Raw genomic sequence first — 27074 nt, 5'->3', positions numbered from 1 at the left:
TTTTTTTACAAACACAGATTTGGAAACCCGAATAATATTTTTGTAGCACAAAACTGATCTTCCCTTTAATTTTTACCTCTTACTTTCAGTTCTCCAATCTTTATATTTTACGCTTCGAATCACAATCTTCTGCCTTAAATTCTCTTCCCTAACACCTCGTACCCTCTTTTATATCAAAATTCCAGTAAAATCATCCTCGGCAGAATCCGCTCCTTCATTACGCTCGAATCGTCCCAACTGTAACCACCGTTTCCATTAATCGTCGACGTTCTCGTTCTTTCGCTTGCCCATCCCCTATTACAAGCAAACTTAACCCAATCCGACATCCAATTCCTCTAACATCGATCAAACTCTGAAACTTATGCAACACGGGGAAGGAACGATCAATCTAATCCCAAAGTCGAGTTGTGAAAAGAAAAAGGAAAAATCGCGAGCATGCTATGAATAAGCAGAGAAATGCAACGCGTACGTCGGGATAAGGATAGAGTGGATAGGCTGATAGACGATCGCACGAGGTCGTGGCACACGCTCGAAGGATATGAACGAGCGAATAGGTTGAGGGTCGTGAGTGGCCGTTGACCCTGCGTTTGTACCTGCGCGAAGCGGAGTGGCGAGTATTGGTACCGACCACCTAGACAGGCTAGAGTACCACGTTGGTAATAGCTTCTCTAGTCTACCGACCTTCCACTCGTAAAAACAAATATTTATGGACACCGCACCGTTCAAGAGAAACGCGTCTCCGAAGCCCTTGAACGCTCGAGGTTCCATGCGGTCGGGACAGGTGTGGCTTGTTAATTGGTCGCTGAACCACGGCTTGTATTTCGGGGTTCACCAGACGTGGTATTAGGGAAAAATTCGCTCCGCGATGGATTAAGTAGATTAATGATTGGTTGTTACTGGCTTTGGAAGAGATTGAGATGTTATTAAGGGTGTCTGGAATGATATACGTAACGAGGGTTAAAGGTTTGCAATTTAGAAAAGAGTTAATTTAGAATTTTGCTACTGCAGAAAGCTCTTGAATCAACAATTTCATTGAAGAAAGGGGGAACGATGTTCATATACTAAGGGAAATGCACCCTGTAATTATGCGATGATGTAGCAGGTTGCTAAGTTTGAAATAGTATCAAGGATTTTTGGATCAACAGACCTACGTTGTGGATTAACAGTTTGGAATTTGGAAAAGGATCAACTTAGAATTCTACTATCGCAGAAAACTCTTTAATTAACAATTATATTCGAGCAAGTAAAATAATGTTTACGTATTAGGGAGAATGCGCCCCGTGATCGATTATGTGATGTAACAGTGGATTATTGTGTTTGGAATAGTATTAAGAATCTTTAAGCCGATAGACGTATATTGTGATATGATTAGAAATTTGGAATTTGAAAAAATACTGACTTAATCTCTAAACGATAACAAATCTTAATACATAAATTAAACCATAAAAATGAAATCCAATTCCTTAATGGTGTTGCCGTTTATTCAACTAACAATCTTTAATTAATTACATCACCTGATCTTCTGGTTGCAGTATCCAGCCGGTGCATCCAGCGAACTTCTGCCAGAGGACAGAGGGACTGGTTATGCTTCACCTGGAACTTTGCCACCAAACGCGGAAAATATTTCCCCAGCTGCGAAGGATTTGTTAAAACGAATGCTCCAACCGGACCCCTGCTTGAGGTTGAGGTCTCTGTTAAGTCTGCAGAGGATCGCTTTCTACATGGGTTACGATGTGCAGAGTTACATGCAGAAGAAGGTACGATGATCAGATTCGTTGAAATGTTCTGTCGTTTGATAAAATAACGCTTTACAGAGCTCTTTTTTCTTCTTTTTTTTATTTACATATATGAGAGTTACATATCCACGTTCATGTTTTTGAAGGGAATTTAATTTACAAGATAGTTGCGAGAGGCTTCCTGAACTGGATTCAAATAGCAGTTGTTTCTTTTTTGAAAGATTTACATTTTTCTATTCTACGCTTACGACAGAGCTTTGCAACATAACCAACATTTAAACAATCCTTCGTACAATTTATTCTCCAAATTTCTACAGGAATCCCCGTTTCGTCTGCTAGGACGAAAAGTCGAAACTGAGCAGGAGGGCAGGATCAATGAGTTCTCCTGTTTCGACTCCTCTTTGGGGGATAGCATTTCTCACGCCGAGGATCGATGATCTCATCAATGTGATCGTTAAATAGTATTGTTGTCCTTAGTCATTCCAGCGTAAAGCCAGATCGATTTTGGCCGAAAGATGTTGTCCAATTATTTTTCTAACATTTTTATTAACGTTAGCTTGTTGCTCGTTGCTAGTTTTATATCGAGCAACGTCGTCGATGCCATCCATTACTTTTAAGCGAATGAATTACCGTGGATTTTAAACTATTTAGATTATTTTCTAGCTCGAAGAGTGATATTTTTTTAACTCTGACTTAAGACGCGGAATCTCCTATCCTCTGGTGCTATTTTTCAAGAAAATTGTTGCAACGTTCAGAGGCTTTTTTTATGAATTAAGAATAAATTGCGGAGCTTTTGTAATACGAAAAATCAAAAATGTTGATGTGTCAATGTGCGATTGTAGCTTCTGTGTGCAGTGTACTCGATACTTGAGTTCTGTTTTCTACCCCCGTTGCATCGGCAATGGGGCGCGAAAGCAAAGAAACATATGAAAGTGAAATGTATCTTACTATAGAATAAAAATAAATTGTTGTTGTGATGGTGATCTGTGCAATTTCTGTAATCTTTAATTTTTCATTTCCCTCTACTGGATAAATAGGATTAGTAAGAAAAAATATCCAAAGAAGCTGTTTTTAATATTCATAGTGATTATAAAGCATCAAGTGAATCTGGTTTGACGATCTTAAATTAAATAGAAAATACAAAATTTACTTGTTGTATTAAAAAATACTTGAAAAATAAAAGTTGCATGATATCAAGGATGATATGCAGTATAATAACCAGTCTTTTGTTACTTTGCCTTTTATAGAGATATGAAGATTTGTCTTACCGTAAAGAATATAGTGTTTGATGATTCGATTAAAATTATCATTGGAATCGTTTTCAGGATACAGCGTGAGAACGCGGTTGGTCTCAGTTTACAAAAGTTTTAATTTTTTTAAGAATAGTTAACAGTATTTTTGTTACAGTATTTCATCGATAATACAATAAATTGCGATAAATCGTAGTGCGTACAAACTAACAACAAAAAAACAGAACGAATCTGGATCGAAAAACGCAGCGTCTTTTTTTTTATCTTATACATTTCTTCATATTTGAAATCAATGCGAGAACACTTCTCTTTTCTTCTTTTCATTTTTTTCTTCTTTGTTGCCGTTTCATGTCGTTTTTCCCCCATTTGTATCCATTGTGTATCCACGAATGTACCATTTTGAGATTTGTTGCTTCGTCTTCGTTCATCTTCACACGTTTCAATTTTTGTTACTTTTCGTTTTTTGCTCCTTCTTCTTAGACGAGGGGAGACAACTCCTTTTTTCGCCTGGGAGTGCAATCAATCGAAGTTTTATGGTAATAATTATTATATATACATTATTATTCTTACACTTAAAGGGTTTCTCGATATATAATACAACGCATTCCTTCAAATTACGTCCCGAACGACGCGTCAGCAAGCGATCACTGGTCGAATGTTTCTTTCTGTCTCTGGTCTGAATTCAAACATCAATAAAAAGTGGAATAAAAGGAAATAAAATTATATTAACATTATTAAAAAGCGATCAATTCTTAACAGAAATCTCCTAAAAATAATAAAATTGATTGAAACACGAAGGATCGCAACAATTTCCTATATCATTACCGTCCTTAATCTTATACCATTCATAAAAAAAAAAAAGAAAAAGTTATTAAAAACTTTCATAGAATTCTACAATATAAAATTTCAAAAAACACGAAGAAACAAAATGTACTACGTTTCATTATTAGCCTAGCTCATGCAATGAAACCAGTTTTTCTAACAATAAATACACAATGATTTTATCAATAACAAACACATTAAAATAAAAGAATAACTAAACTACGAGAGGAATGGCAGACTAATTGTTTAATATACAGAATTAAAGTCGCCGTTCGAATTTAATTTTATGAACAGTGGGTACGACGGAAATCAAGGGATAATATAAATGACGAGAGAGAGAGAGAGAGAGAGAAAGAGAGAGAGAAATTAGAATATAGTTAATATAAAACATTGAAAAATTGGGATAGGGTTTAATTTTTACTGACAATGAGATCGTTGTTTCAATGTGCCAGTGATCGTTCGCGGGACGCGTCCGCGTTTTACAAAATTCAAACCACACGCGAAGCTGACGAAACACGTTGTCGCCGTCTTATTTGTCGACGACAACCGGCCCTTGAGAAAGCACGGCTCAATCGTCGGCTAGACACGCTTCGACTTAGTTTACAAAATTGAACGAAATTCAATAATTACGTCTAATTTTATATAACTGCTTCCACTCCGCTGCTCGCGGAGTCGTTTTGGTAAAAATCCTTTGGGCCGGCCGCAGGCACTGGTCTCGTGTCTTTTTTTCTTTTTAATTTCTTGGCGATATACCTTCCTCTTTTTTGGCTGTTTTATTGCATGGAGGAAAGAAATCATTGGTTTTTCCTTCTATCTTCTTAAGACGTTTTTAGAAGATCGATGGTTTCGTTGGAAATAAAGGTTGGACAGATACATAGGGTTGAGCAGAAGTAAATAAAATCGCGAGACCAGCAACTGAAAGCCGTGAAGCCCGTTCGTAGCTACGAGGTGCTTCTCTTAGTGATACAGCGATCACTAAATCGCGTACTCGTCGCACGAGATTTATTCACACAGACGCTCTTTCGCTCGCATTCAACTACTCGTTCATCCCTCTTCATACTCCCTTAAATTACGAGTTACCTTATTGTTGTTACTGTTTCGTTATTGTTTAATAATAGCGTTATCGTAAGAGATTATGATACAAGTAGAATCGGCCGTGTTTGGCACGGCCACCGATCGCGACAATTTCTTTTTACAGCCTGACTTTTTTCCCTCATGCTTCTTTATTTGTTCTTTGTTTTGTTATGTAGCTAGAGCGTGTGCTCGATTTTTTACACGGTCCGCGAATTTTATTTCTTTAGTTGGCTTCTTGAAACGATTATTTATTAGGATCATTCATTTCTCTCAATACATTTGTTTTGAATTTCACAAATATCCATCGTAATTATTATTACAATTATTGTTCGATTATTATTGAAGCGTAATTAATAGAATTATGAGAAATTTCGCATATTTAAATAGCTATTGGCGTCACAGTATTTGATTCTTACGATGTAATTGTAAAATTATTTCGGACGATTTGTAAAGTTTGGGCGAATAAAAATCTGAATTTGAAATAGAATGTTAGAAATGCGAATGTTCAAATGGCGTAGTAGAACGTGGTAAATACGTGGTAGAACGTTGAGTGGTGATGTCATTGCCACGCGTTGAAATCACTGCACCAATACCATAATGTCATAATCTTTTAACCCAGGACATCTTCGAATTTTTTCAATATATTTCATAATTTATTCATTCAAAAATGCCAAAATATCAATCTTTTGATTAAAAAATGTGGCATAGATAAAAATTTGTCTTAAATTTTCGAAATATTTCCATACAAAAATTATTCAATGAAATATTAAATAACGTCAGATGCTTTAGAACAGTGTTGATTGCCAAATGATATTTAATTTACAGAGGCGTTATTATGTTCCGATAATGGGAATTTCGCGGAACGTGAGTAAATCGAGCTTGTACACACGATAAGATGTACGAGGATCAAGAGCAAATCGAAATTGCACGGGGCGAAGGAGATGGAGAGCAAAAGTCGATGGCGAATTTCAATGGGATCGACCAATCGATCGTGGCAGAGACGTCCGATAAGATGAAAGAGAGAGAGAGAAAGAGAGAGAGAGGGAGTGTGTATTTTTTTACGGAAGGAAAATTTCTGCATTTTCGGTTTGCTCAAAAATGTGGTCGGAAACGTACTGGTTCGATCGTCGCGAACGATCGACTCGACAGTGACGTTTGTCGGCGCTGATAAATAATTTTATCGCGCATCTCCTACATAAATCATGATAATAATAATAATACAATAATAATAAATTTAAAATTATAATAATTAAAATACAATAATAATATAATAATATTAATAATAATAATAATCACGCAGACTGGACAGAGCGCGGCGAAAATATCCAACAATTTTTCTCCCTGGTTCGCTTTTTACGCAATTTTTTTTCTTCCTTCTTCTTGTTTCCTTTTTTTGTACACAAAATACCAACTATCTGTGCTGGAAAACGCACATACTGCTTGTACGCCTCGATATAATAATATATATAATATATATATCTATATATATATGTATAATATTTATATATGTATATAGTACTTATGTATCGCCCGCGTTTAGGGCACCAGTTTTCTTTTCTTGTTCTTCATTACCTAATATCAAATATTTATAAGTATTCATTCGTTCTGCCATGCGTAATATCGTTTAGCGTGTAGCGTGGATCACTATTGCGGTGTGTTTTACAATGTGTTATCTTTTATTTTTTCTTCTCCCCTTTCGTTACGCCTAAAAATCGTCTCAACTTATTATTTACAATTGTTCGTCTAATTAATCGTTATGTTTCGCATGTCGTGTCCTGTACACGTCGCTTCTAGATCATCCGTCCTCGAGAGTGGCTCTCACACGACGAAAACGGTGAAACTTATTCGAGGAAAGAAAGGAAAATATAACGAAAAAGGGAAAGGATAAGAAATTGTGAAATGTGTGCACAAAGAGAAATAGGAAAACCTCGAGGAGAAAATTTAAATGTATTCTCGTCGAGTTTTACCATTTTCACTCTCGTTTTTTCGCACCCCTAAAACTTTCGATTTCGATCGATTCTTTTTCTTCCGTTTACTCTATCTTCTTTCCTCTCTTTCTCTCGATTTAATTAAATATTCAACCACATAGTACATTCATACTACACACCAGACAACCCGGAAATTAATGGATACATTTGTTCGACTACACGGTAGCCACAGCGCTCGACCAATGGAACGAGAGAGACGCTTCATCTCCCTACTTTACATTGTTCCTTAATCACCTGCGTCTCCGTGGTTCACTAGAAGGTCTTCGTACTTTTCCCATTCTTTTTTCTCATCATCATCATCATCACCATCATCATCATCATCAATCATCATCATCATCATCACCATCATCATCATCATCATCATCATCATCATCAATCATCAATCATCATCATCATTATCATCATCATCATCATCATCATCATCATCATTATCATCATCATCATCTTTTTCCGGCCTGACATCTTCGACGACCGCGAAGTTGACGAAATTTTTTATTTCTTTTTTTTTTTATTCTTTGCTTGTTTGCTTATAATATCGAACAACTGAGTTCACCGACGGGTTTACGAGAGAGATCGATTATCCGATCCTCTCACCCCATTGGACGATCGTTAAAACTAGATTACTATTTAGAAGGAAAATCGACACATCATCGCGACTTACATCACGCAGGGAGAAACTCGTGTGATCGAGTTCTGATATCGAGGAAGATTCGTACAATTAAAGTTGAGAACGTCCAGAAATTATTAAGAAAATTCTTCGTAATTTCTCGACGTGAAAAACTCGTCGACAGAACAGATTATTAATTGTTCTTCTTTTGCAATCTCGTTTCTTGTTGTTGTTATTTCTGTTCCATTTCATTTTTTTTTTTAATTTCACGATGTTCATCGAAAGCAGAAGACGTCAGCGACGAGTTCTCTTTTTATCGATTTGGTCTCGACGCAAGCTTACACGAGCGTTAAAACGGATGACGATCACATGCTTGCAAGGACAGGAAGCTTCGAGGGAGTGTGGGGATTTAAGCGTGCAAGACATCGAAACACGTTTCGATTCTTTCATATCTTCCCTTTTCTTTTTAAGAAAACTCCTATGAAACGTATTCTTTACGTCTCTTTGATCAATCATCTATCCAATTGATTACAATATGTCTACGTGCCGATCAAACGACCAATTCTGTCTACTCTACGATCAATTTTAATAGAACGATCGATGGCGTAACCGATATAATATAGCGTAGACAAAATTTATGTTTCTTATGTTGTTTCAAGACCGATGCTTCCACGATCGAAACGCGTGATCGAAAATCAACGAGGATCGCAGTGTCGCTAGCGATGACAATAACAATAATAATAACCACTAAAATACGCACTATGTATATTATTTCTGTACAAAGTGTGTGTAATTGCACAATGCATTTTTCCTTCCTTTCTCCCCTTTCTCTCCTTTTCCATTTTCTCATCGAGTTCATCGCTAAAACGGAATTTTACAACTATATATATATATATTTTTGTTTCTTTTGTTTCCTCGCGTCCACTTCTCGCACGTTCCATTATTTTCCATTTCGTCTCTGTGTGTTTCCTCTGTGTATAGTAAGTCAATAAAGCGTTTGCTCCTCAAGGCAGCTCCGCAAATAGAGAAATAGTGATACCTGGCAGTAAAAAAGAAAAATAGTTCTTTCTTTTTCTTTTTCTTTTTCTTGTCAATTCGAACAAGATTGTCTTAGATATTCGCACACGAGTCGATTCAAAAAACACGTCTCTGTCCGCGCGCAAAAATGGAACAATGCTTAATTATAATAAATTCTACGCAACGTTAGCGCGATACAAACAACAAAGTCATCGGTTATTAAAAGTCGATAAAAATCACGATCCGTGGAATTCTATCGATAAATCACATAATAGTCGCCATATATACCACGAAGCTATGGGTTTTTTTTTTCATTGTATTTCCTTTTTTTTTTTTCATTTTTCTCTTACTCTTTGTTCGATCGTTTTGTCGATTAAAAAAACGAGGCTTTTATTTCGTTTGATTGAAAAAATCGTTTCTTTCGTGCCGAGTCGATGATAACAATTCTCTATCGGTTTTTTTTATTGAACGTCAACGTATAAAAATATTTCAAACTAACCCATCTTTAAACAACTAAATCGAAAGCTAAATCAATCTTTCTAATCGACGTTCTTCTCCATTTTTCTTTCATTTGTTTTTTAATCATCTATCGTGATGCACATTCATCTCACGTCGAGTTTGAGTATTTTGCGAACTATCCGCAAGATATTGTTATCACACGAATGCTGAAGGATTAAGACCTTTTTCTTTAGGAGTCGCTTTTTTCTTTACGCATACGCGTTTTGTTGCCAGGTGACACTGACGAGCTAGCCTGATGGCAAAAGGAGAAGTTATGATCTAAAATCTACGGAAAGACCCGTTCACCTACGAGCTCACGTGCTCTTTTTCCCTTCCCTCTATTAAACGAATTTCTTCTATCATGAAGAGGGACTGTTTGAAGAGCCACCTTCGTCGATCGTGCTATCTTTCTATCTTCATCTAGCTACTTCCAATGTATACGTTTAATTTGCATATTATCTTAGAGTTTATCTGAAAATGTACTTTAAGGATATATAAATCTCTCTTCTCAGTTACATCTCGTATTCCCCATAAAAGTCAAGTCAATGCCTCGCAATAAGAAATTCTGAGAGATGGCAAAGTTTCGTAGTCGACGTGGAGCATCAATCTTAAATGAAACAAGCAATCACCTGCTCTTTCATTTTTAAATAGTTCGAACTCCACGAACATTCGTACAAAAAGAGTCTCATATCATTATAGAACGACGTTTTCGATTTTCTAAGTTGCAAATTTCTAACGCTGCAATCTTAGTCTTCTATCAATCTCCTCTCCTTCTTCTTTATTTCTCTCTATTCATTTGCTTAGTTTGGCATCGAAAGAATGCAAAAGTGCTCAAAAAGATCGTCACACTGGACATTCCGACAATTTTATCCAAAGAACGGAGTAGTTTTAATAGACGCGTTAGGTGAGCTCAGGCGTGAACGAGTCTTTTTTTTTTCTAACGAAGAGAAATCAGCGAGTGACCCGACGCGATCGTTTTGTTACTTTTTCTCTTTTCTCAATTACTCCATAGGACGGGCCACCCTATATCACAATCTTCGTCGACGTCGTGGAGACGTTCGTCGTCAGCGCGAATGGCGGATGACCCCGATGCGTGGGTGATGGATAGGACGATCTACCGATGAGAGAGACGCAATGCATGACACGATGACGACGAGGACGATGACGACGAATGACAACACGACGCAGCAACGTCATAAAAAGAAACCACCGTCACCGTCGCCCCGAGTACAAACGGAGTATTAGCAAAAATTCCTCTTGTCGTGAAATACCCCCGGTAGCCACGATCAACCGAGAGAGATTTTATTTTTGTTATCCAGCCTCGACGCGAGGCCACCACACTGCACCTTCACCTATACCCGCACCACACTGTAGCACCTCAACACATTGCAATTGTCATGGCCTATGGAACCTGCAACCGAGCAGAATACAAATGCGCTACTTGAGTCTGTAGTTAATGGACCGGCTGGAATGGGTGGGATAGCGATTGATTTCTATCAGACGATATTGAATTTAATTTCGAGCAATCTACTTCGTTAATCCTTTGTAATCTTCAGTACACTTTTATAGCAAAATCTTCTGAAATTAAGAACTTTGTTTCGATAAGGTTTTCAAATTTATTTAGACTGTAGCCTTCTTTTTATTTTCCATTCTTTATTACAGAAGATAATACAGATATAATTTTTCTGTTATCTATGTTTCTGCAGTGGCACAGAAGAATCCAAAGGATTAAGGTTTTATTTGAAATTGGTTTCGTGGGAATGCAATAAAAGTACAATTTAAAGCTTCTATAGTAGTTTCTTGGGGGTTAGAACATGAATTGCAGTATTTTGTGTGGAAAAGAACAAACACATTGTCTGTCTATCTTTGAAATCTTCATTTGTTTCTCGTGCCAATTCGGCATGTTATGATAAATATAGAAAAGCAGTGTTATTATCCGTGAATGATGCAAATAATCTTATGTCTGAATTTACGGAAATTTCATATTTTTACTTCTAATAAAATATATTAATTATCAAACATATTGATTATCTAATAATCTAGAATTTCTATTGTTTTTAAATTAAAAAGATTAATCTGTCTCATAAATAAATAAATAAATATACAGGACATGTCAGAATTATCTTTATATTTCTATCATAAATACATGAAAAAATAGCGTACCTGGTGAGGTGTCGGCTGTCTTCATGAACGGCCATCTCCGAACTCTTAAACTCGTTCAACTCCTTTCTAATGGCTGCTTTGTCCTTTGGAGTCAATCGCGTCCAGGGTTTATCAGCCCTTCTGTCGTAATCGTGAGCCTGCGTGACTTCGATGTAGTCGTTGAACCTGATAATCTAATAAAATACAGAAAAAAATCCAACATTTCTTTCACTTTCCTGGTTGTTTCGATTTCATAGCACAACGTTATAACGGTAAAACTGAACGAAACGCACCTTCTTTTCCTTGAGCTCCTCGACGGTCGGTCGAAAGCTGAGCTTTCGCAGTAGATACCGCTTTTTCTCCTCTTTTTGTTTCTTCTCCTCTGCAGGACTTTGCTCTGTAAATAGATTACGCGGACATCATATTTTATCCAAGATTTATCGTGTGGCCGAGAAAATGGAAAAATTGCAAAAACATCGAAGTATGCGAACAATCTTGATATTTGCTTGCTACGTATGAAACAATCAATTTTACAAAAACGTAAAATCTTACATATTTAATCTTTCGATATTATTTATCAATCATTATTAATAACACATTAATCAAAAATTTGAAACTAGCTGAATACAATATATTAATTGAACTTTTGTCAATTCTGACAATTATTTTATTACATAGATATTACGCGGAGAAAGCATCGAAGCAGCCTGTTTTTCTTAAACAAGAATTAAACTTGAAGATAATACGATTAAGAGTTGCTCGTAACATTGGGATAACTTTTGGAGAAGTTATATTAATTCTCCGTAGTACTCTTGGGTCCATTTGGACAGATGCAAAATTTCACTTTTGTTTCAATTCTGTGGGGAAAACCCCCTCTTTTATTACGTAATGAAATAGACGTGTTAATAAATAACCTGGAATTTTTGCAGAATTCGGCGAAAATCCAGAACATTAAAGAAGTTTGAAAAGGTCAAAATAAATAGATTTGCAGATATTGCAGAGAGAAATCTATCTTTAGTGTGAAAAATTTTAGTTGGAAATGACGGATCATACTTTAACATTTTGCTTCCCTGCTCGGTAATTTTTGATATTACTTTGATTAACAGTTTTATTTCCGATAAATCTATTAAGTTCAAAAAATAGCATCAAGTATTCGACCATTTCATCCGCAACAAGTTAATACATAGTTTCAATTTCAATTAACAAAGATAGATATTTTGCAAAAAGTTAACTGCGTTTGGAGCTTACTTTTCAAAATGTTTCTTTCCTCCAGTTCCTCCTGTGTCGGCCGCATACTCAGCCGCCTGAAACAAGAATTCCACATGAATCAGTGTAAGTTTAAAGTCGCTTTTCTTTCAATCGGTTGGATCGATCAAGAGAGAGCGTAAAATTCACACGAAGACAAATAAGTGAATCATCGGGGTTATCTTCTGTTTGCCCCGTGATCCGACGTATTGTCCTTAACGTCACATTTTTGTGAAGTATTAAATTCATTCTTGTAAATATTATAAATAGATGTTTTGATATTTCAGAAAATGAATCTATAATGATTGCTACAAGTTTATCGTTAGTTATAGGAGAGAAACTTTAGAATTGAATATGTTGTTAACCAAACCCATAGCAAAACTATCTTTGCAGTGAAATTCGTGTTTTTGTCACCTTCTTGCACGTTTAAAAAATATTAACAACGTTAATTATATGTAGAATTAAATTAATTATTCGTTTCTTGACAAAACATTTTGGAATTTATTACTTATTTTCAAAAGACTCGTATTTTCGAGTTTATCAAGTTAATCCCTTCTTAAACTATCTTATGCTAGCTACTCTGTTTAGCTACCGAGTGACATAAAAAGTCAGGAGATCAACAAAAATGGGGCTACCACATCTTCACAGTCAAAGTTAAAAGAAAAACACTGAACTGCCAGAAATGAAATAAAATTCTTCGTATATAAAATTATTCAAGAAGTCGAAAGGTTAAATATGAAATGGAACCTAAATCTTTTTCAAGTTCTAACAATACACATACAGACTTCGATATCAACTGTTTTCTCATAAGCCAAAGATAATACGCATTGTGAACTTCCTCCTTCACGTAATGAGCGAAACGAAGTGCACTTTCGACTGTTCTATATCTCCAGACGATTCAACAAACAATCTTTTACGTTTTAACATCTTCTACTTTAACATCGAAGCCGTACGGCCAATTTCAATCCACCAATGAATGATTAAACTTTCGCGAAGGAAAATCAATAAACGGAGGCATCAAGGATATTCGAAAACTACGCACGTACGAAGGTATTCGAATATTATATAGGATTTAGTATTTATATAGTATTACGTAAACAATTTTTATAAATTTATTTTGTGCGCTATACCAAACTTCTTGAAATTTCATTAGGTTTGTAATGAGACGCGACTATTGCGATTACATTGGTAAAGTCTGAAATTGTTATATTAAAATTCTCCTCTATGATCATGAAGTAATATTAAAATCAGAAAGTCAACAAAAATGTACCCATTATATTATCTTCTCTCGTGACGTTCATGTATTTATAAAAAGTGTTTGCGCCATTTTTGTATTCGTACCATTTACTATAGCATTTCTATGTCAATCAATTATGTCCCAGTATATCAAGTTTCATATCATTTGGTAGTACTTTCATATGTCTAGAGAAATTAATAATACACTATGAAAGTCAGATGTGGAACCTGATGAAAACACGCCGCATTGAAAAATTAGAATGTGCATATACAAATATTTTTACAAATTTTGTAACCACTGTGTAATACTTTCAAATACTCGAATACTTTCACGAGCAAGTGTAACAACATCGATTCTAGAAAACTCGTCAATGGCGATCGAGAAATTCGTATTCACCCTAAAGGGGTTAGCTTGTGGAGGCAAATCCTTCGCGTTCTTGGTTTAGTCCTGAATTTATGATTCGTAGCTACGCCAATGCGAGTGCATAAATTCAAACGAAACGTTAACTACTTCGCCGGCCTGATATCGCTAACAGTTCAGGCAATGCTTTTCTATGGCCGCAGACGTCACTATTCATGGCAAAGCGAGATACGCGAGGATTCAATGGCCGTTTCAATGCAAACAATCAATGGACCGCCCTCGAATAATGTTTGCCGTGCTTTCATCTATTATCACTTATTTTATTTGACCATCGCTAAGGACGATGAGTTTATCGAGGCTTATAACGAGCTTCTTTTTCTTTTTCTTTTTTTTTTTTTATATTATGAAAGTGAATCTGTTTGATTGAAAATTACCTTTCTTTGTTGGGATGGAAATAAAAGTTATTTGTTTCAGAAAGTTAATTGTACCTTGCCCTTTTTTATCTGGTAACTTTTAACGAAAAAACATTTCTCTGCTTTTATGGAAATGAATCTGTTTGATAGAAAATTGTATTTCTGTTTTAGGTAGACGTTGAATAAATTTCATTTGATTTCAAAAAGTTAATTGCATTTTCTGTTTGGTCTTCTTTATTTAATTTCTATTTAGATTGTGTGTTATATCAATTTATTAATTAGTGTAATCTTCAGAGATCAATTGAGAATAAAAAAAGAAGAACAAAAATAATTTTATCAATTCGTTTCTTGTTTGTAATAAAAAATAGGTAAAGGAAAGAAAAAATGAGGAACATTTGCTCACCTGATAAGCTTGGCACCAATTGCCTCCTTCGTTTCCTGCCTCTCATTGTCCGTCTGTAGTTGAAGGATGTTCCTGTTGATGAGCTCCTGCCTATCTGGCCTGAGGGCGAGCTTCAGCGACAACGACTCCTTGCGCGCAATCTTTGCTGCCAACCGGCCTGCAATTAGAGAAACAATTAGTTTCTTAATTAAACATGACTTATATGTTCACGAGACGCTAACTCATGGAGCTCCTTTTCGCAGATGAATATTACTTTCGAGATGACACTAATTAACTTTCTAAAGAATTTAATGGTAACGGGTAACTTAATTGCTATTAATAGCATCTTGTTTTTAAATATTGGATTACAGGAATTTTCTTCTTATTATAATAATTAATATTAACTTAAAATTAGATTCTTTTTATTATGCTCTACATGGTGTGTAACTACTTCCGAGGTGGTGTAACCTTTCTGAAGAATTTGACACTGACTTTTTGATCAAACTATACTAAGTATTCATCGTAACGTGATTCATCGCCGCTATTTTTGAGACACTTCTGACTACCCGATAAAAAATTATTCCAAATAAGAATTAATCAACATTAAATCGACAATAGATCGTAATATAAAAAATTGCAGAAAGTCTTTGTATACTAAGATTACAATATATAAAAATATACTACAGGATATAATACAATATACAAAAATAAAATATTCTAAATACAGTACTCGTTATAGAATATAATAAGTAAAACAAATGTCTAATAAGAGTATATTTGTTTAACTGTATTCACAAAAATATATATCATAAATTCTTAGTCCACTAATAAGATTCCTCACTGTCGTCTAAGTCAACATGCTGTATATAGACAACCAAAGTACACGTTAATTTTTCATCGATTCTTTTGTAATTTAACCACCGATTTAAATTCAATTTCGATTTACCACTGAAGAGGGAGGAACAGCTAAGGCTACGACGTATAGGAGGCTCGTGTTTAAAAAAATCCATCGAGCCACAGGCGATCGACAAAGTCGACGCAGTCCAGATTGACAGCATGGTGTCATCGCACTGTTAATTCTTCCCTTAATCTTCTTCAAAAACTAAAATTCCCTTCCGAGGTAATCTTCCTCGAATCAATCTCGGCCCGAGTCCGCAAATTCGTAAATGAATCGATTTAAATTAGGTTTAGATTGTATTGACAACTTCTTCAAGATTTAGATCTTTAGATTTAGATCTTTTAACAAACTGACGAACTTTCCATTATAGCTTCCGATGGTTCGATAGGACGATAATCTGCGTTTCGTAGGAGGATCGTTAATTCAAAACAACGCAACGGCCAGAAACACACTGAACTGCTTGCCAGCGATCTTCGAGGATTAATATAACCTTCGAGGCGTTTGCGTGATCACGCGTTTGTCTATGTGAATAAACGTATCGCGCCGGGAGTATAATTAGTCCGGACTGCGAATGCTGATTTCGTGTGTTTGGCAATCAAGCTATCGCCATCTTTTTACGACCCTTTCACGCCTCATATTTTATCCCGTAAAGTACCTGTCCACCCTTGTTCGAAACCACTTCACTTTATCATCGTCTTTCTTATTGGGAAAAACACAAAGTACATTCTCGCTCAAACATCTTCGAATAATTATTGTACCTGCTTTAAAGTCAGAAGAATTAAGTAAATAATGAGGTGGATAATAAAGTAGCTAATAAAGGTATGAAGAAATTTCTTTTGATTAATTGTCATGCCTGTGACTTGATGCAAGAAGTACCAATGTCAGTGTTCATAAAATTAAGATATTAGCATTGAAAGATATGTTAAAAGATTCGTTCAAATAATTTCTGACACGAAGAAGATAGAAGTTTCTGCTATTTCAAATTTCTTTTCTGATGCAAGAAGAGAGAACTAAAGCTTATGTTATTTGCGTGTTTCATGTTAACTTTGCTATCCTTTTGTAGGAAGTTGATTCTATGAAAAATGTTCACACTGGCATATACAAATGCCATTATAATAATTTTTAGGTAGAATTTGAAATCGTCGTTTTTCATATAGAATGCAAAATTATTTACAAACTCAACACCGGGCTTAACTTGTTTTCTGTAAAAGTATAACATTTGACACTTCTTGCACCAAGCCACAAATATAATTGGAATTTTGTTTGTTTATGAACGTATTACGGATGTTTATACACATATGCAAGACTATATGAAATAAGTGAAATAAATCTCTTTGCATGCAATCAAAAATGAGAGATATCCTAAGATTTTTTAACGGAAGTATACGTCGCGTTTAAAAGGTTTGATTATCGCGAAGGGCTTTAAAGTTTTTAATTATTTTGGTTAAAAACATATATACGCAAGGATAATTCGGACTAGCATGCTCCTTCAGGATGAAACTAAGCAAACGAACTTAACGAACTGATCTGTTGAGCTCTTAGTTGTAAAGATACGACTGGTTTGAGTTGTTGAACGAACCGTCGAGTAGTGTCTAATTGGATATACGAAGTGGAATTAGTCCAAGACCAGAAGTCATGTTTACGATGCAATATTTTTATATAAAATCTTCGTGCTATATTGTCGTATATTATTGTCATATTCGTTACAAAACAATTTTCACGCATTTAGTCTTTACATAATAGTAATGTAATACTTTTTCACATACGCAAATGAATGTATAGCAAATAAAATATTATTCGTTATGCATTATTCGAACAAAAGTGTGTTTTAACAATGCCCAACATTGTTGCAGGACACCCGTTTGAAATATTGGGTTATCGAGTTTTCGCTTTATTCAAACACATAAAAGTTATATTGAATTTCTGTCTCGAACTTTATTCTAAATTATACATGTTTAGTTCCCTTTACGAGCAATTTCGTTCTCCTAAAAATTAAAGCTATCCTTCTGCCTTTCTTCCACCAGAAACGTAAAATATTACAATAATTCTTGTAACACCATAACGCTAAATATCGCAAAAAGAACCTCAAAAAAAAAAAATAAGGAAGAAATAAAAGCTTCCTGTCTCATGATTTTTAGGCATTTATGGGAAATATAAAAGCGCAAAAATATAAGGAATGTATGTATCCAAAAATATATAACATGGTTATGTAATGGACGAAGTAAATTTCTCAGCTAGTATTCTTTCCTTCTTAATTTCTATAGCTAATTCTTTAGTAGATGTCTTCTTCTATATTAATTTCTCTAGCGAATTATTACTGATTATTACTTTCCATTGCGATCTAAAAGATCATGGGACATAACATGCAAAAATATATAAAATACTCCAAAGTAGAATATTCGTTATAATATCTAGAAAATGAAACAATTCTGTGCACAGATTCCATTTCTTTAATTGTGTCTAAAAATGTAAATCTGTATAAATATCCGTAACCTAGCGATCAGCATAAAGTAAATTAAAGTGGGATCGAATCGAGTAACGTTAAGATGGAAAAGTAATCGAAAGAATCATTAGCGAATCGCTTTAATTGCCTCGGATTAATTGTTAAGGGGTTCACGTTCACATTTGCACAGGTTAAAGTGGGGAAGAAATTTCAATTAGAAACGGTAGTGTTGCAGCTACATCGTTTATGTAATTCCTTCCTCCAGAAGACAAAAAAAAAAAAAAGAAAAAAGGAAGAAAAAGGAACAGAAAAGAAAAGAGAAAGGAAAAAAAGAACGACGAGGATGGTATTGTGTTTCTCATTAAGCTCGACCAACACCGAACGAATCTTCCATTGAAAAAAGCTTTTATCCTTTTTGCCCTCGTTTAAGATGTTATTAAAAAATATTTCTCACTGGACTTGCTCCCTTAACACATTCACCGCTACCAAAATACAACATGCTTAACTGTGAAATGGATTTCTTTTTCCCTCGAAATGAATTGAAAAATGTAAATAATAATTTTTGTCTTGACACACTGTGACTCGGTTCGTTCTTTGTCTTTATGTCAACGAAACGTTAGAAAAGACAAAAATGTGGCAATTACGTAAGCAGAATTATTTTCTTGGAGATAATTGAATCAACGCAACGTATACGTCGGAACGTGTTGAAAGTGACGTTTGCAATAACTGAACTACGTTAAACGAGAGAATAAGTTAATCGTCAAGCTCGTCGATGAGTTATCGAGGCCATCGGCCACACGTGGATCGAGCGGTGGTTATTCGGTGCCTCAATGTTTAATAATATCGAAGTGGAGAGATGGAGAAAAAAGAAAAAAAAAGAAAGAAAAGGAGAAGTTGCTAATGGAAGCGTACGGCGAACCTTGGGTGTATAAAAAATTCACGACAGAACTTTTCCAACGCAGAGGCAAATGAAATTAAGTCGTCTTTTGATAATCCATTAATTAACTTCCCACTAAAAAATCAATAGTTGGCCGTAGTTTTTAATAAAAAAAATGGAGGACGAATTTAATGCCAGTGTCTGTCAAATTCGCACCCTTAGAGCATCGAAATTTCAAAGTGGTTAATAGTCAATGAATTTTATATATAGGACGCTGGCTGTTTTTAATAGCCAGCGCAATTCACATTCTTGAGACGCCTCTATTGTGCGAATGATATGCACATGCAATTTGCGATAGACAGCTCAGTTATTGATATCACAGACTGTACTCAACATAGGATGAAATTTTATTATAGTTTTCGCAAATATACAAGTTCTTGCTACAGGTTTCACTGCTGAATAAATTTTCCTATTTCTGTTTTAATACAGTCTTTAGGTTATGCATATTTGGATACACGTTCGATACTTTATATTATTATTATAAAATTAAGGATACTAAAAGCTACACGAACATAACCATTTATTTAATTTAACCACTTTATGTATCCACTTCTCTATTCACCTCTATGACTCTCATAGCAGTCACTGCATTAAACTTTCCTCAACTTTTTTCTCACAATTCCCTGGGGGCTACCTACACTAAATTTCCACCGCACTCGTTTCCGGTACTTACTTTTCTCATCGTCGTACTCATCCCTGTAGAGTACCTGTCCGTCTCCGGAATCGCCGTCAGCGTCCTCCCTTATCACGTACGGCCGCGCGTTCTCCTTGTTCTCCAAAGTGCACGGCAAAGCGAGGCCAAATCTGACCGGTCGACTGCTGAAAGAATCGCCACGAAACACATTCAATCGATTATTATTGTTATCATTTATTAAATAAAGCGCTGGTTGACGCTACTTGAATCAATGTTCTACTCTACGACGATTCAAATACGAATATATGCGATTACGGAGGGGGATGAAATAATGGTACACGGCCTGGTCAGTATGCACTACCGATTATCAATATCCGGACACTTCGATCGATTTGTACTAACACCATGTGAACGTTGCCAAAGTGTTCAAATTAATATCAAACTAATAATTAGAAGTAGCATTTACAACGTTTCTTAAAAGGTCATCATATCAGCCTAGTCCACTACCGAATTGGGACCATTCGAAATCACTAAATATCTTTCATTAACATTGGAAGATACAACTAAATTTGATGTATCACGACAATTCATATTAATTACCAAGATGTTATGTATGTTTCGCTTATACTTTTTTTTAGCAGAATTTATATATTTATGCAATAGTGTTGCAGTTAAAAGTGCGAAACTTGTATACATGGTCCTAATTTAATGGGCAGGGACTGTAAATCTAAAGTATCTGTTAAAAACATAGCAATAATATATCAAATATCACTATCTGTATCGATATCTAATGTATTCCTATCAGTTTAGAAGATCCTTTTTAATGACTCGTAATTCAGAAATTAAAATAATTCTGTAAGGTTTGACAAATAGAAATACTAATTTTATTATTGCACATCGCGCTTTTGACAATAATTTAACCGCGTCACAATATTCGATTATACAGTACTATACAGGTTATGTGGAATAACTTTATTGCAACTCGATTTGTCTGTAATTTTGCAATCAGAATACAGAACCTTATTAGGAATAAGCAAGTGTCCGGATACTTTCTGGCGGTAGCGTATTTATCTGCACAGTGTATGTGTATGTGACACGTTGATGAAGATAACAGAAGCAAGTTACGGGTTCTCCGTGAAACGGACGTTGTCCTTGTCCGTCACGAAATGGGTTATCAAACGACGTCGACGCAGATAACGCCGTTTCCTTTCCGACGCGGATGCAACATTTTTTTTGTCATGTTTAACTTCGCGTTGCAGACTGGTTGTGATATTCGTGATACCGTGGAAAGGAAGCTGTGACAGCTATCTTCCTCTTTTTATTGTTTCTTTTACTTTTTAAATTTGGCCAACTTGTTGAAAAAGTGTCTCATCACGGATTTTAATGGGACTTCTTTTAATCTTCGTTGATACGTATGAACGAATGGAAAAATGAAACGACTAAAAAATTGCTTAGAGCTTTTCCTCCGTCATTTTTCGTTCTAAGATGTATTTATTCGTCATCAAGGTCATTCTTTTAATTTCGTCCGTTGTTTCTACGTATCGATGAAGATCGATTCTGATTTTAATTTGTTTCTGTTACCATTTTCAATTTATGAGTGAACAAGGAGATGGCAAGTACTGCGAAATCTCGAATGAATTGGCTGTATGCGCATTTGTTGCTTTGCGTTAATGGTAACACAGCTCCAGAAAGATTGGAGTATGTGACTCTTTGTTCTCGGGAAACTAGTCGAGAAGTTATGTTCTTGCTTCAGAAATTATTTATGTTTTAAATGTTTCTATTACAATCTTCACTTACAAAATGATAAAAATATTCATTATGATAAAGAATAATCAAAAGCTAATAATAAAATAAAAAAGCTAAATAAAGAATAATAAAAAAGAATTTATTAATTTCTCGAAAACAAAAGGTCATGCATTTAAATCCTTCGGGGACTGTTTCACCATCAACCTAAAGCATCGAATGTACATGCAGTCTACTCATTCGAGATTTCGCAGTTCTTGCCACCTCCTCGTAAGTAAATCTGCTAAAAAGGGATTAATATTATTATTTTACGAATTATTAAAAACGGCAGAATACAAAATTGATCTTTATACATTTAGGCAAATTTACAAGGGTGTTTTTACAAAACAGAATAATTTCAAATTTATGCATCATAATCCTTTGCACTGAATTAAGATTTAGTGCTATACGATGGTATTGTGGAATTATTGTCAGAACTCTATTGTTATTTCTTGTATTGTTTTTGTTTTCTGATGATGAAAATGATAGTGCGAAGGATTAGGACGCAGAATAATGTATAATAAAAAAAAAACATAGTAACAGAAACGAGCACATAGAAAAGGTTTCAATATATTACAAACTCCAATTATTTAAACAGCTGAGTACCAGACAGACTTAGCACCCCCAAGTTACATTAACCTCCAGCTGTTCAAACATTGAAATGCCAGCTGAATTTAATTAACCCTTCAGTGATTAATCGTTGTACACGCACAACAATTGTATGTCACAAACTCTAAAATATTTTAGTATGGTAATACTTTAAATGTAAAAGTAGATGTTAGCTACGAATTAAGGTGAAATGTTCGAATTGTGGAAATAATAAAATAACAAAAAACAAGGATAGTTTCTTTGTGAATAGATGGTCCATTTCTACTCATTTATATCGATATTTTATAGTTTGATAATACTGATATATTTCATTCATTTAAGGTCATATAAGCATTAATTATAATATAAATGTAACAAATTTCAAAATCACCAAGCTAATATCACAGAAGGGTTAAAAGAAATTCTTCAAGAACATCGTGCACGAATTTTTAAAAAACAAATTGACGAACGTTATTTTCCTCGAGAAAACTTCGAAAAAGCTGTGAAAAAAGGAGTGAATCCGAAACAACGCGTTTCTTAGCCAAAAAATTCGATCGTCAGTCGTGAAAGCGAACGAGCGTAAAAAGCGTCGAAGCCGCGTGGCATTGGGAACGTAAGAAGACAAGAACTCGAAGCAAAGAACCGTCACGGACCGAGGTGACGTTTCTTAATCCATTACAGCCGACGTACGAATCGAACTGCTTTGTACTGTCTAGCTCGATTCGTTGACAACGATAAGGAATCTCGAGATCCTCGTTCTCGTCGATCGATGGTTCGAGGTTCTCTGGCCGCGTGAAACGCAAATAATCGGATGAGTGAAGCGTGGGCGACAGTTTTCATGGGTTTCCCTAGGGTTTTCTCATGCTTAAGGTCGTAGGTTTACCATGCTCACGGCGTTCCTGATGCTGACACAGAGATAGAAAGAAAAAGAAATAGAGAGAGAGAGAGAGAGAGAAAGAGAGAAAAGAAGGAAAGAGTCTCCAGAGAAAAATAGAAATATACAATAAATATATAAAAAAAAAAAGAAAAATAGAGCAAATATGGAGAGAGCTAAAAAAGAGAGAGAAAAGAGATAATAAAAAGAGAATAATGAAAGAGAGTAAATATAAATACACTGTGCCTTGTAACAATAAAACCACATTAAAATTTTTATTTCTTAACAGCTACAATGCAACGAAACTTGATTAGAAGTATGCAAGATTAAATAGTTGAACTTGTAAAAGCTATTGTTACATATTCATTTTAGTCTATCTTGAATTCGATTTTTTTATAATTAAATATTATGCTGTATGTTATCAAACAAGAATAAACTGCGAGTACATTTCTATCGTTTCTCTTTTCTCCGCTACATACAATCTATGTTTCGTAAGGAAAAAGACGATAAATAGTTTCTCAGTACGATATCAAACATATTCAACGTACAAAAATTGAAAACTTTTAATTGGTTCCACAGTTATGAGACCCAGTGTGTATATACAAGAGATAGAAAAATATTAAGAAAAAGAGAGAGACTAGATGACTGTTGGTTCTCTGCGATCAACCGCCGTGGGTATAAGACAAATATTTATACATATATATATATATATATATATTTAGGTATATATACCATATTGGTTCGCGCATGCTTAGTTAGACCAATGCCCAATTACCATATTCTCATCCTAGGCCTCAACGGTGGCCTTCTGGTTAAGCATAAGAAAAATACCATACTTTTAACTAGTGACTGACACATAATGTATTTTTTGTTGTATCTTTTTTTTTTGTTTTTAATGGACGGATGCGCGAAGCTACCCCTTCGTGAGATTCGCCTCACCACCGGAGCATCGTTCTCGATCCCTTCGATCCAACCTTCGAAACACACGTCGCCGTCTCTTCTTTTGCTTTAACAATCGAAACGGAACACTCTCTGTACTTTACTTTGGATTTAGTATCTCGGTTGTTACGTATGAAACGCTGCCTCGTAAAGGAACCTATATAACGTTTACGCGGCTGGGTAAATGTACTGCCATAGTCTGACTGCTGCTCGAAATACGACGTCGTATAAAATGTTACTGCTTGATAGTGCACTTAAATTTCCTGTTACTTTTTCAGCTTTTTTCCCCAGTGCACTTTAAGTTAAAGTCTTTTGCCCGACGAATATTCTGATTTAAATATTTGGAAATTCTTTCCTTGTACAGTGATTTTAATAATAATTAATAGACGACATTAGCGTATCGGTAATTAGGAGGAAGCTGTGAGTTACAGAAATCTGTTGGATAAATAATTTTGAGAATTTTATAAGTGCGCGTTAAGTTATTTTTTTGGTTCGATAAGACTTCTGAGTAAAAAATTTGAAAATTCATAATATTGTGTTATTTTTTTTTGTAAATATCTGGGTTTCCTTGCATAATAATTTGGAAACTACATGTTGTAGTGATATTCGTGAATTAATGAGTTGAAGGATATAGAGTCTCTTTGTACCCGGAGCCGATAATTGTTTTTGTGAAAAATGTAGAAAATTCGCAAAATCATTTATTTGTAAATATCAAATCAATTTCATCAATATCAAGAGTTTTGTATCGACTCGGTTTGCAGATTACAACTTAAAAAATGCGTTTTACTATGCTTCTACTAAAACATAAATGATCTATTTAAAAAAAATTGTAGAACTTCATTCCTTAAATTTTGCATCATAACGTATGACGCTTAAATTCGACGAATGTAATGTAAAATAGTGCACGGAATCGAGAAAATCGAATTGTTACTACCAAAATTCGTCGAAATAATATCGAAAGTAGCACGACGCGCATCCATTTGAACGAAACGATGAGTGAAAGGGAACCTGCAATAGAAAAAGAAAGAGAGTATGCGGGAACACGGTGCACGTGCGCGTGAGAGAGATGACAAGGCCGGAAGGTGAAGAACGATGTTCCAGACGAGCTTCTCCAGAGTTTTCAGGCGTTTTTTCATTAAAACCAGCACGCTAATTAAACTCAAACAATTCGCCCTGAATTTCAGTCGAATCTTTTATTCTCTATACCAAAGTCGTTTGACTACGATCAAAAAATTCTTCCAATAAAATCACAATTAAACCAAAAAAGATATTATCGATGCTTCCGAACCCCGAAGAAGACTCGTTTTGTTTCGCGACGAATCTTGTGCTTGATCGAAAGAAAGACTCGCGGGCACTTTGTTGAATTATTCCTTTTCGAGAAATATTTCTTTTTCATGTAACATTTTTAACGATCGAAATTAGAAACTTTCTTATATAGAAATATATCTCTTCCCAAGAAATTTTCCTGATAGTTTAAATTAAGAGCTTAATGAATCTCTTTCTCTGTTTTGTTGTATGACCATCGAGTCTTTCGAGAAGAAAGATGTCTGAAGGGCTTCCCGTCAGCAGAGAAATCGCTTGCTGTTGCACTAACTTGAAGGAGGCATGCAGCTCCTGACGAAGGGTCAACGGCCTGTTCTCCTGCGTTGGCGTGTTCTGCGGCGTGCCAGGCCCACTTCCGGAACCCCTCTTCTTCAGCACACTCTTCAGCGGCACCGCGTGAAACTTAGGCTCCTTCGCGGGGATCTCCTCAACCCTGGACGTGTCGATGGCCGGGTCCGGCTGCGACATCCTCGGCACGTACATGTTGTCTTCTTCCTCCACGTCGAAGTCTTCTTCGTCCTCTGTAATAGGCGGAGGAAAAATGATCGTAAGATGTGTTTTTAGTAAATTAAAAGATTGGGATTTCCGTGTGTTATTATTATCGATTTTAAAGAAAGACAAATCTTTAGATAGATTGTTTTTAAGGTGTAAAAGGGAAATATGCTTCAGAAGAATACAAAAACATATCGAATGTTTTAGTGTTGAAATCGAGATATTAAACTATTTTGGATACTGTTTTATTTATACTAACAGAGAAAAATGCCACATCAAAGTTTGACTTTGAGTAAAGTTTTAATTAAAATAATAGATGCTAATTTACTGCTAGTGGTGTATCCACATTTAAGGCCATACAGATTTTAGAGAAGTACCTCGAATTTTAGGTTCCAAAAATTTTTTGCCAGTCGAAGTTTAAAATTTGTTCGTAATAAATGTAATAAAAATTACGCGTTTCTGCTTCTCGGAATTATCTATTTTTAGATAGCCGTCTTCGAAATATATATTTTACAAAATACCTTCAAAGATACTGCAGGAAAAGAAACAATTCCAAATTTATATATATCATTGAGATAGATTCGATATCTCGAGTTTTAAACTGTAGTTTCGGTGCTCTAAACAAATAAACTTTAGTGTCTGACCAATTTTACGGCCTCACTAAATTGATGGCACCGACAGTATGTATTTTTATGGTACGATTTAATTGAATCGATTTTAATATTGTTATTTAACGGTTACTGTTTACATATTTTAAAATTTTAGAAATTACAGCTTTTCTATCGTTGCAGTATATTATAGGTAGGTATTATGAAAGACCCTGAGAATTATTTTTGAATAATTTTCAAGACATGGTAAATATAATCAATGAAATTCCCTTTTAATTAAGAAAAAGTCAAACTTGGAATATAACAAAAATTTGTTCAACCCTGAAAATCTAATAAGAGCACAAAAATAAAAAACAAATGAAAAGATTTTACAAGACTTATAAATTTGTATAACAACCCATTGATATAATACAATATTTATTATCAATATAGTAACATATTCAATCTAAAGTATATGAATAAAAATGAAAGACACCAGTGATTTATATATTATGTTAACAATAGCAGAATAAACGTTATATATAATGAACAGTAGACCTTTGGTACATACCTTCTTCTTCGTAGTCGGACGACAAAGGATTCCGTATTTGCCGTTGCTTAGCCAACAAGAGGGTAGGACTCGAAGAGCTGAACATTGGAGGAGGCGGAATCGGCCCAATTTCGCTCAGAGGAATCGGCGGTTCCGGAAGTTCCGACAACATCAACGTATTCTGAGGTGGGAGAGGATAACACCTCTCGATTACCTGCTGGTTTTCGCTGCTTTGGTCTAGGACCCCCTTCTCCAC

The 27074-nt window shown here is 35.1% G+C and overlaps 2 protein-coding genes and 1 long non-coding RNA gene across 14 annotated transcripts in view; 2 read left to right on the top strand and 1 right to left on the bottom strand.

The window, feature by feature from the left end:
• The window catches only part of LOC126864880 (serine/threonine-protein kinase S6KL), a 68730-nt gene extending 64876 nt beyond the window's left edge, over positions 1–3854 (top strand). For all 3 annotated transcript variants that reach the window (XM_050616738.1, XM_050616739.1, XM_050616740.1), the window contains exons 9-10: positions 1533–1757; positions 2054–3854. In XM_050616738.1, the coding sequence (XP_050472695.1) occupies positions 1533–1757; positions 2054–2173 (345 nt within the window). In that variant the 3' untranslated portion in view covers positions 2174–3854. The remainder of the gene's footprint in view (positions 1–1532; positions 1758–2053) is intronic.
• Positions 3086–27074, bottom strand: part of LOC126864877 (phosphatase and actin regulator 4B) — a 392626-nt gene continuing 368637 nt past the window's right edge. For 7 of the 10 annotated variants that reach the window (XM_050616730.1, XM_050616731.1, XM_050616733.1 and 4 more), the window contains 9 exons: positions 26840–27073; positions 25461–25710; positions 23703–23735; positions 19723–19868; positions 14793–14949; positions 12383–12438; positions 11428–11531; positions 11156–11328; positions 3086–10403 (listed from right to left, as the gene is read on the bottom strand). In XM_050616730.1, the coding sequence (XP_050472687.1) occupies positions 10388–10403; positions 11156–11328; positions 11428–11531; positions 12383–12438; positions 14793–14949; positions 19723–19868; positions 23703–23735; positions 25461–25710; positions 26840–27073 (1169 nt within the window). In that variant the 3' untranslated portion in view covers positions 3086–10387. The remainder of the gene's footprint in view (positions 10404–11155; positions 11329–11427; positions 11532–12382; positions 12439–14792; positions 14950–19722; positions 19869–23702; positions 23736–25460; positions 25711–26839; position 27074) is intronic. The other 3 variants (XM_050616727.1, XM_050616729.1, XM_050616728.1) reach the window with 3 other exon arrangements.
• Positions 15837–19554, top strand: LOC126864885 (uncharacterized). The gene is made up of 2 exons (XR_007689365.1): positions 15837–16488; positions 18303–19554. It is a non-coding gene; the product is annotated as an uncharacterized LOC126864885 (long non-coding RNA).

Source organism: Bombus huntii, chromosome 4 (assembly GCF_024542735.1).
Source record: "Bombus huntii isolate Logan2020A chromosome 4, iyBomHunt1.1, whole genome shotgun sequence".
In the NCBI taxonomy this organism is placed as follows: Eukaryota; Metazoa; Arthropoda; class Insecta; order Hymenoptera; family Apidae; genus Bombus; species Bombus huntii.
This window is presented reverse-complemented; position numbering and strand designations above follow the sequence as displayed.